This window comes from Fragaria vesca, linkage group LG5 (genome assembly GCF_000184155.1).
Source record: "Fragaria vesca subsp. vesca linkage group LG5, FraVesHawaii_1.0, whole genome shotgun sequence".
Classification (NCBI taxonomy): domain Eukaryota; kingdom Viridiplantae; phylum Streptophyta; class Magnoliopsida; order Rosales; family Rosaceae; genus Fragaria; species Fragaria vesca.
Genome location: NC_020495.1, coordinates 27,669,150 through 27,680,922, shown reverse-complemented (window position 1 = coordinate 27,680,922; position 11,773 = coordinate 27,669,150). Strand labels below are relative to the sequence as shown.

General features: G+C 38.0%; 1 protein-coding gene across 1 annotated transcript; it reads left to right on the top strand.

The window, feature by feature from the left end:
• Positions 1-3,493: 3,493 nt before the first annotated feature.
• Positions 3,494-9,600, top strand: LOC101301307. Its single transcript, XM_004301880.1, has 5 exons — positions 3,494-4,632; positions 5,943-6,078; positions 6,170-7,990; positions 8,253-8,696; positions 9,342-9,600. The coding sequence occupies exons 1-4, from the start codon at positions 3,512-3,514 to the stop codon at positions 8,622-8,624; spliced, it is 3,450 nt and encodes a 1,149-aa protein (XP_004301928.1). The 5' UTR covers positions 3,494-3,511; the 3' UTR covers positions 8,625-8,696; positions 9,342-9,600.
• The last annotated feature ends 2,173 nt before the right edge of the window (positions 9,601-11,773 follow it).

The following is an 11,773-nucleotide window of genomic DNA, read 5'->3' as shown; positions in this document are numbered from 1 at the left end:
AACAATAGGTAACTTTTCTAATTTGAGGTAATGATAATTATAGTGTGAGTTGGTAGGATAATGGATCAGGTTGAGAAAATTTTACTTTTAACATGAGTTGGTAGGATGTTGCCTCATGTTGAGGTAAATTATTATCCGGTGATCTTTTCATGTTCGAATTTTTAATAAGACTTTGGTCGGATCCGAATTCAAATTTGCGACTACCATGGACGTATGAAAATTAAGATTGAGATCCATTTCAATTCTATAATCATTTATTAACTTGGATTTGGTACATCTAGTTTTTTTATTTTGGACCATTTAGACAAAATCCCTATAGATTGTGAATATAGTAAATAATCCTTATGTTCATATTCATTGTAATTGTGGTAGAAGCAAGCTAGAGTTGAAGGGCCATAGTCCTCCCATAATTTTTAGAAGCTAATAATACCAACTAAATAATTCAAAGCTAAATACAACAAACTTCAGAAAACTAGTTCACTCCGATATGTTTTGTCACGAAGGCACGAATCATCACCTTCGGTCCTTACTCTTTCTGCTAACTTCGACCTCTATACGTATGCTTATGATGTTGCAATTCTATGGTCCAAGCCATCGTCGGCTGATCAATATTCGACCATATATCCATGCATTCATCCTCAATGTGTTTGGTATTTGCACGCCTTAACAAAATGCGAGGCCTTAAAATTGGTCTTAGTAGGTCTCGTAAATCGATTTGGACAGCACTAGTGGTTGTTGTTGGTTGTGGTTTTATAGAGGAATAGGACCAAGGCAAACTCTACATCGACTGCTTTAACATTTGCAGAAAAATATAGATTTGAGATCAACATGACAAATTGACAACACTAACAATAACAGTCCGGTACGTTTCATATTCACCACCGTGCGGCATGCATGATTGCCCAAACTCGTCACCCTTTTTTGGTAAAATAATATTATTATTCGAATATCTAATTTGAAATTCTCATTTTAGAATCATTGATTTGTTCTTGCAACTTTGAAGTAAATTGAATTTCTAATGCATTATATAGCGATTAAATGAGAGTAGTGATGACGAGATAATATATGTAATACAATTTTTATGTTCATTTTAAGTAATTGGATGTGACATTTTATTTTCAATCACATTTCAACGATAAAGTTGTTCAACTTGTAGTTTACACATGTAGATCATTTCTGCAACATGTTTGTCGAATTGAAAATCGTTAATGTAATAATAATCATGATTTGAGATTGTGAAATTTTTTTATTTTTACTAAGAGAGTAACTAATGATATAAAATGTTTTACCAAGTAAATATTACAACTTTGTGAGTCAAACTCACAACCTTCCACTTATTAAGGAGAAATTATGTCGCTAGACCAAATGGTACTTGACAGTTTCTATAGACTTTGACGGGATGTTTACCAAGTAAATATTACAACTTTGTGAGTCGAACTCACAACCTTCCACTTATTAAAAAGAAACTATGTCGCTAAACCAAATGGTACTGAGCAGTTTCTATAGACTTTTGACGGGATATTTTATAATATCTTCTAATCTTCATTTATAAAATAATTAAATGAAGAACACACCAAGTTAGATGTAAGATATAATAGATATATACATAACCCTAAACTTTGCTTCACTAGATTGAACCCGCGACACTAAGGTTGTACCGGCACTAAGGTGCACTAAGACGTCTTACAATGGAACTATGGATTAATTGTTTTGTTAATAAGAGATTGATGGATTAGAAGGGGTCCAATTGATGAAAATGATGATCCATCTGACTTTATGCATGTATTAGATGAGTGCATCCTAGTTAAAGCCTTCTAGGTTTCTTAACCTTACGATAAGATCATTAATTTCATCTAAGTTATAACCAATAGTAAACTGTCACATTCTCTAATCGGTTGGGAATATAATAAATCTAATCGGTTGGGAGTATAATTGGGATGATCGAGATGTATGGGAGGTGGGGATTTCATAAATGAAATGATAGCAAAGGTTACCACGTACCCCATATGATGATCGAGGTGCACTGAGTTCTCATGTCCCTATGACAATGCTCTCCTTTATTTTCCTTGGTTAATATTAGCATATGGCTAGTTCAGCCCTTCCCAATTAATGTACGGACACTTAAATATGTAAGATTGGCAAGGGACGCATGCACAAGGTAAATCTACCTGATCTTTTTAAAATCATGCATCATATATAAACAAAATATAAATAGTGACGGATTCAGGATTAAAATATTGACGAAACTTAAAATAGTAGAGAATCGATAGGCATGAGTATTGCCAACTGTATAACTGGATGTGCGTGCCCCTGCATATGAATATTACAACTAGCTAGGATGAAGTTGATGGCTCTCGAAGTTGAAGTTTATCTTCTAATTTTGGGGTTAACCTTACTGGCGACCTTGATCGAAAATAGTTATCGATCAGTGTTATAGAGAATGCCCGTGGCCACCCCTAGTACTTGAATTCTGGATCGTTCTATAGAACTGGATGTATAAGAGAGAGGCTTAAAGGAAAGGAAAGGTTGCCAACTTTTGGTGGAACGAAGGGTTGTCAAAACCATACGGCTGCTGCCATGCAAAACCTTAAAAATTAGGTTATGGATATGCACAAACAGAAGACCTTATTGTCTTGACACTACTCTTGATCTAGCTAATCCAACATTCTCTAAATCTAGTTATTCAGTATTTGTCATGAGCAGAACTATAACATTATATATCCACAACTTCGATCACAACATGTGTTTGAGATGGGATTTAAAAATGCATGCATGCATTTTCTTAGTAATTAATAAATAATAACCCTAATTAATATACATATATAGTTAACGTTTTCAAGTTTTCCATTTGAATATTGTAGCTAGAAGGCCGATGTATCATTTCGTAAGGAGTCAAATCTTCCGTATGCAACCGAACCCTTACTAAAACAGTTCCTCGATCAATCTTCCTCCAATCCTTGTAAATTAAAGATCTAGATGTGGAAACTACCAATATCTTTAAAGATTAAAACTTTTATCTGACTACTTATAATACTGTTGTCAATCATGCTTACCTGGTTAGTTAGTAATTAAAAGATTTATGGTCAATAACATGAATTTCTTTGTCACTAACTGACATGTGATCGACCACTGCTCATATAGTTATTGTTTGTTGAAAATGGTATATGAATTACAAATTGTTCACTCAACTATCTATTCCATACTTCTTCGATCTAGGAAAAAAAAAAAAAAACCTAGTGGTCCATACATCTTGGGTCTAGTCTGTCCTTTGGACCCAATTGCAAGGTCTAAACACCATGACCCAACCTTTTCTAACAGATAGTTCGTTAAAATAATATATGGGCCAAAGCCCAGCTCAAAATTACAAGCATTAATGCACGCGTTAGCCACGTTCCCATATAATTTCAATTTTCCACACCACTGTAGAGGTTGTAGTACCGAAACGCCCCTGTTTCGATTTCCATTCCGATTTCGATTTTTGATTTTTGATTTTCCAAATTTCAATGCCATCATGGCCACCGTCGACCACCACCACCACCTGGACTCCGTCCCCGTCGTCGACCTCCGCCTCCTCACTCAATCCGAACTCTACTCCCTCTCCCTCTCCTCCTCCTCCTCCTCCGCCTCTCACCGCTTCGACGACGACGTTTTGATCCCCAAAATCGACCGCTCCGTCTTCAACGAATCCGCCGGCAGCCGCAAACAGACCTACTCCCGCCTTCGCCTGGCCCCTCGCAACGCCGCCGCCGCCTCCTCCTCCTCCAAATCCAAATCCGCCCTCCCTCGCCTCCTCCTCTCCCAGCCGCTCGATCACGAGAGCCGCCAGATTATCTCGCTCCTCAAGCAGCTCTTCCCCTCCGAGAATCAAAACGACGACGACGTCCTCCTCCTCGAAACCACACCTCCGCCGCAGTACAGATACCTCGCCTTGCCGGAGCCGAAGCCTTGTTCCCTCACCACCGCGGCTGGTGCGGTTTCCGGCGTCGATTCCTCGCTCGGGAAACGGAAGCGAGGCCGGCCGCGCAAGGATTCTTACGCCGTGGTTTCCAGACCGGAGGCGGCCGTGCCGGTAAACTCTGCCGCGCTAACTGCCGGTGCCGGTGAGGCTAGGGATGGCAATGCCGGTGTTTCGATCGAAAAGCGTGATGGTGAAGGTGAAGTTGCGGCGGTTGGGACATTTGTTCTGAATAGCCAAGGACAGCTTGTGCAGAGCAGCGAAGGGAAGAGAAAGCGAGGCCGGCCGCGGAAGGATGAGGTTAGGGTGAGGGATGAGAGCAGGGCGGTGGCTCCGGTGGCGGTGAGGAAACCGAGAGTGAAGAAGGAAGTGAAAGAGGAGGATGGAGATATGGTGCTGGTGAACCGAAATGACGAGGTTGTGGACTTGGATGCATTGGCCAATGTGGATATTGCGTTTGGGGAGGAGTTGAGGAAGAGGACAGAAGGGTTGGAGAGTGAGGCGCAGTTGTTAGGGTTTCTGGAAGGGTTGCAGGGGGACTGGTCGAGTGCTAGGAAGAAGAGGAAGATTGTGCAGGCGAGTGAGCTCGGTGACTTGTTGCCCAAGTGGTGGAAGATCATGCTGTCTCTCAAGAGGAACGGAGGTCATAAATCGCTTGTGTGTAGGCGGTTCATAAGGTAGTTCTAATCTGAATGCATGGTTTTCGTTCCTGCTGTCATTGCTAATTATTGTATATGTGACTGTTTTCGTACACAACTCTGTTATCGAGGTTAGTATTATTGTAAAGCGTGTTTATTTTGGGTTTCATTCTACTTTAAAAGGGAGAATCTTACGTTAGAATATACATTTTCCTGTAATTGCTTGGGAAAAAAGAAAGTAAACCATACACAGAAACAAACGATCAATCTATGAATATATTGCTATCTGTGCTACTTGATGCCTTTTTAGTAGGACTGTCACTCGGTAGGCTCAAATTGGGTATATGCATTGCTAACTTCAGGAGCAAAGCTTTCAGTTTCAAAATTGAGCTACCAATTACCAACCAAAATTTTTGGTATTTTTAATGAATTCTACCAAATTTGATATTTCGGCTTACGGTGTTACCAACTTTGCATCAAGTATTTCTTTAGACTATAAATTAAATTTTTTGTTTATTTTTTTGAAAGGTTGTTTATTTAATTTGATAAATTGTTGCTAACTTTGTGTTAATGCATTTACTTTTTCATTTTCCTTTGCATGTATGTCATATAGTCACATTTGTTTTCAAAAAATTAGCTGTGAAATGATTTTTTACCCCGTCACCCTATATGACCTATAATTCTAGTAAAAATAATATTATTATTGTACAAAGATGCTTATATTTCTTAATATACATATTCATGTGTTGAAAACTGATAGATGGCTAATATTTAGGTATTCAGTAAATTTGGCATTTACAAAAAGCAGACCAACTTTTTTAGTGATTTTCAGTTTCGGTTACCAAAAAGTCAGTTTACCGAACTTAAAACATCGGCCGGTTTGGTAATTACCAAACCACATTGGAAGCCCTAGTTCTGATGTTAATGTTAGAATTTGTTACCGTGGATTAGTATTACAATTATAAAAGGTAAGATTTTTCTTGAATAGGCGTATGATTCTTAATGGTTATACCGTTATGTAAACAATACAAAATCAATAACAAAAATAAAAAATAGGACAGTATTGGATTCAGAGGTATCCATGAGATTTGGGTTTGGGTTTGGGGAGTTTGAAACTAGACTTTGGTAAAGATTGATCATCGGGTCAACAGAACTTAACAATTTTACGGAATTTTATCAGCGCAAAATGCAATTAGTTAAAATTCTTCATGACTTTTTACCATATAGCTGCCAGAGAGATTCTCTAGCTATTTTCTTAATATGGATCCTTTATCACTAGTCGTTACTGCATAATTATTTTAAGTAAGCGCGTGATTCTCATACTAGTTTCCTGATCTGGTATTATCCAGCCCTAATGGGTTGGAGTTTGTGTCGTGCAAGGAAGTTTCTTCATACTTGCACTCTTATTTTGGACTCGGAAGCCAGTCAAATCCTGTTCATACCATTGGGAATATTCAGGTTTCTAATAAAATGGTTTTGGGAGATGTAAGTCACTGCACAATATCTTATTCTTATAATTAGTATTATTGTTTCTTTTGTCTTCTATCTTTATTGTTCAAATCCATTTTTAATTCAGGGAATGCAACATGACAATAATTTCTCCTATGAAGATAACAACAATGGTCATGAGCTTCTTTGCTGCTCCCCAATGCCCATGACCTCTATGAACAGCTATGTCAAGAGCATTGAAGCGTCAGAAGAAGTAATGGGTATGCGGAAAAAATTGGATCCTGTAAAGAGTGGTCGTTTTGGGACATCCTTGAAAATTCAAGAACCAGTTGAGATAGACGGGGATGATTTGAGTTCTGATTTCTCTCTGGGTAAGGTAAATGATATCATGGCAAAATATTTTGCCACATCCATTGATGAACCAAATTCAATGTCCTGTGAGGAGCAAGCCATGAAGGCTGACAACACAATTTGCTTTTCTGATGGATTAAATGATGGTGTCAGGGTTCCCATCAGCTCAGTTGATGTGCCCAATGTGGAGATAGACAGTGCTTCAAATGAGATGGGAAAAGAACATGGAGCTGACAATATTGAAAATCACCAATCAACTAGCACTGTAGACGATATGAAAATTGATGATGTGGATAATTGTAGGAATGGCAGGTCAATATCTGGTATTAGTGAGAGTCATATTGGACCTGAGACTGCAAATAGTAATGTTGACCAACAAAGTACTTCAGAAGCCTGCTCGCTTGTTCCTTCAATTGTGATGGAGTCTCTTCACGAAAGAGGTTCTGACAGTGGTTTATATAGTACAGCCACTGATGATAAAACATGTGTTGATAACTTCAATAATGATTCATTGTCCACATTTTATGAGAGCAGATTTATTGATATTGGCCTATCTGGGAGCAATGAGAAGCCATTTTGTTTTGGCGGCGATCATGCTATGCCAGATGTAGATTCCATGGAAATCAGTGAGCAAATTCGAAGTACTGGAAGCTGTTCAATTGTTTCACCTCTGGATGGACAAAGTTGTATTAATAATGCAACGAATCCTTGTTGCACAGTCGAAGAGCAGGAAAAGAGTTTAGCAAGCAACGCAGTCAATTTATCTGTTAATAAGCAGACTCCTGTTAATCTAAATAAGGGTGGTATTGATACAGCAGAAAGGCATGAAGTTCAGCATGCCAAAAATTATGACAATAGTGAGTTAAGTGTTAACTTTTGTAGCAGGGCCACTGGAACTAATGTGGATACCACCTCTTACATTAACCCGGAAAGGAGCTCTACAGGATATTCACTTGCTTCATATGCAAACGAGCATGCATCTGTTTCAGAAAATAGTTTTGTCTGCAATAGCATTTTGGAAGAACATCAGCCCGATAGAGGTTCTTTTGAAACTGATTTGGTTTGCCCATCAGGGTATCGACAAGGATATAATCCGGTAAATCATGCAAACAGCACATCTTCAAGGCCAACTTTTGGCAGCAGTTGTAGTGGACAAGAAGCGAATGCTATCAGTGGCACTGTGACCGGAATAAATGCTCAAGCACCCTCCCTTGTTCTTTCAGAGGATAACCAATTATTTGCTACTGGCTCTGACATATTTAGTAGCTCAGTATTGAACGATAAGCTGATAAGAGTTCCTGTTAATGACTTATCACGCCCAAGTGGTGGTGAGCAAACCCCTGACTTTGTAAGTAATCTGAATGGGGTCTATAGCACTACATTGTGGGAACAGCCTAAATCCAAGGGTGCAGAACATTTAAATGACAATGAACCCATCAATGGTTTTTTAAATGATTCACAACCTACTGCTGATTTAATGTCCGAGCTTCTGTGGAGAAATGTTGAGCAAAACATCCAGCAGAGTGGATTGGCTGACACTTCTGCACTTATGCAATCATCTGGCAGCTATCCAAACTTTGATATGCTGTCAGGCAAGGTATACCATATGTGTTTTCATTCATCCTCAATCTACCTGTCGAGCAGGTCTCTAGTGCATTTCTTGCTTTGTATTTTTGTTTTATGCCTATTAAGAATTTTATACTTGGTGCAAATTTGAGATGCCTTTTTGGGATCATGCTAAACCTTTCTTCCATTGAATGATTTCATTTCAGTTGTTCTTTACAATTGAAAGCTGCAAGCATTCTGATGTGTAGTCTTTTTACTGTTATATGCTTATAGCGTGTTTATTTAATGAACAGGGTGAGAATGGAGCTTTAAGCACAAGTGAACAATTTGACAACACTCGATGTTTGGAAGGATTAAAGTCAAGTAGATTAGAGCAGTTTGAGCCTGACTTTTTGACTGCTCAAGCAACCTCTCAATCAAAGGAATCAAATGTGTTGTCATATGATGAGAATATAGAGCAAGGTTTCAATTCATCTGGTTGGCCGGAGAAGGTTGCACTGTCTTCGGTGCCAAATATAGAAAGCAGGCTTGAGATTAACAGCTGTGTCTGGTGCAGAAATGATCTCTATCATGATGCTTATGGAGCCGGAATGCAAACCGGTTCAGTGGGTATTATGTGTGCAAATTGCCAGGGCAAGTTCTCAGGTCATGTCAGTTTTCTGTAGTTGTCCATTCATTCCATGACTCATGAGGCTCTGCTTATATACCCATCATCCTAGCAAGATCTTTGATATGAGGTAATTTTCACATCTAATGAATGAATAGATAGTTTGCTTTAGTTCTTCTCCAACACTTTATCTAGCCTTATGGCTATAAAAATATATGTCAGCAAATATACGGTAACAATATGACTATGGAGAAGATAGCAACCAAATTTAATCATAGTGAAATCATATTTAATAAATTTGGCAAATATTGTGAGTTATTAGATGGGTTCATATTTAGGAATTTTATGTGTTCTGGAAAATGAATTAAGTATTTCTGGGGCCCATTCATGCCACCATTCATTCAATGGGACATTAGATATGGAGGGTTAAATTTAGCAGATGTCTTCATATTTTTCTTACTCAGGAAAACGGCTGAGCAGGGTACATGTGTGTAGCCAAACTAATCTATATTGGTATGTCTCTATTACCGGTTTTATCATATTGTTGTACTTTGGGGATTGGTTAGCATATTGGTGGTTTCCATAGTGTGACAGGTTTTACTTTAGTCCCTTTGAATATGTATTCAAATCTATATTGTGCAGTTCAGATTAGATCGCACTCTGGTTCATGTTTCATTTTGTGTTTCTCTAATTTCATTAGTCTCTATGTTGGCGATGAGTCGATGACAAATGATTGTGGGTTATTCTCATATCTTTGTATTTATAAATTTTCCAGGCAATGGTTGAACTCATTGGAGAACTGTTTCACAGACAGACCTATGTAACTATTGAAGAGGCTGGTTCTGGAATGGCGCTCTATGACATATCTTGCTGCATAGGTCACTTGCTACAGACGTTCATTTTTCTTCTTCATTTGCTTTGGGTCTAACTGTTTGTTTACTCATTCAAGCTGATTTAGGCCTTATTTTGTTTCTTTCTGTGGAGGACCCTTTTTTTATTATCCCCACAAGAAAGAAACTCATTGTCCAATTAGGTTTATGGGCTAACTTTGTGCATAGCAGCTTGCATAACATTTTCGTTTCTTAATATAGCCATACAGAATGAATTCTTACTGCCAAAACTAAGTATATGCTGAAATTTTTGTTTTTATTGTGGGAACGTGGTCTAATTGGAATATGACTATTGTCATGAAGGTTCTCGATCTCTATTTCCCTAAGAGAACAGTGGGAAGGATGCTAAGTTTGAAAGAGATGATTTTCTCTTCCTGCATTATACTGTGGCTCTAGCCCAATTTTATGAGAATTTGGCCCTTATTGGCATTTTTGTCAGTCGCATGTGAGGATTGGGAGTGGGATATGATATGGGTTAGAAGTATTTGGTGTGTTCGCTTTGAGGCTTGGTAAGAAGTATTAACTCCTTAGCTAACCAAATTTTCTGACCAATGCGTCTGGTACATATCTTGAAGGATTCTGAGTGTAGCGGTTCGCTTTGAGGCTTGGTAAGGCAGTAACCTACAATCTCTCTTTGAGTTATATCAGATGGCTGCACAAGGACACGAGTCTTTTGGATATATAGGCAGGAAGTTTAGTTTTAATTGTTGCCGGTGGCTGTGGCAAGTGGGCAAGTACTTGCATTGATATTTTTAATTTTTTCATGTTAGCTAATAAATTGGTCTTTAGTTGAAGAGTAGACGACTAATCTCCCCTATTGGGAGTGGAGAATCTTGATGACTTTCAGTACTTTTATTTTTATTCTTTTTGGTCGGAACAGAAGAGGAGAATCTTGGTGGATTTTCTTCGTTAAAGCCTTGTAGAATTCATGCCATTTTCCAATGGCTGCGACTTTCTTTTGAGATACCCTGATCAGCATATCATCCCTTGACAACTGCACACTTTGCACACTTTGCTCTTTAAAGGTGGTTCAGTGAAATGACATGAATGTGTATACTATTTTTTGATTATGCATACCTAATTCTGCTGCAGGTTTATATTACTCGTCTTCTGTTGGGAGGTTGCCCTCAACAAATTTTGTCTGTGGGTAGGTGAGGGTTTTGATCAAACACAACAATGTGTGGGTAGCATTGATGACTAGGGATGGTCATTACTAAAATAGAAGTCGACTACAAACTACTAAAACCAAGCATCGAATTCTCCATCTCCATATATCTGCTTGAAAGTTCCGCCCATGAATCTATGATCTTTAGGTATTTGCCGGAAAGTTAATTTCCAAAATAGGTCGTTTTAAACTACTGATAGTTCAGTGAAATCAAATCATATGATTACTTAAAGCTAGAAGCTAGACAGTGTTGAGTCAAGTGCTTCTCAATTGAGGGGAACTTTTTACAAAGATTTAAGTATGAAGTGTGTCCTCGACTTCCTAGTATTCATCAATAAAACAGAAAGACGGATGCATGAAGTAACACGGTGTATGTTTGGTATTCATGACTGCATTATACCTCTTTATTTTTAAGACTGCACTGGACTCATGTGAGCTACCTTAAGTTATACTAATATAGTTATATACCCACGTTTGATGCTGCACGAGATTAGAGAGCAGTATGCTTGGTTTATAGGTTAGCAACAAGATGTTATCTAAGGACGACCAATATGAGCGTACCCACCATAACACCATCTAATGAGGCTAGAATGAAACAAAAAGGTGTCACATAAGCCCTTTATTCTTGTACCTAATGACACCAAACACGATATTAAACAAACTAGATACTCTTAACTCAGTCCCAACATATGTGCAGACATAGTATTTTTGATTTGATGGGGCGGATATGTATGTGGTAAAAGTATCTCAAACAGTTTTCCTAAAATTTCTTCAAAATAAGGAAACAAAAGTCAAAATCTCTAAAAAAAAATTTGCTCTAACTCCAACAACTTTCTCATTTTGAAAATTTTGACATTTATTACTACAATTAAATATTCTACATCATTTTTAATTATAACAAAAAAGAAATATTCTATACCTTATTATAACAATAAAATACTCAATAACATTGGAGCATGTGAGAAATTTATGACAATTAAATTTCGATAATTTGGGGAAGGAAGACTTTGCTGTAAATTTGGGGAATGAGTACTGCTCTTTCTTCTCCATTCTCATTTTGGGGAATGGGATGGGGAAGCTGTTGGACCTAAAAACAGCTCTGTATTCCCCAAAATTGAGAAGTTCAAGAAAATGGGGAAGCTGTTGGAGATG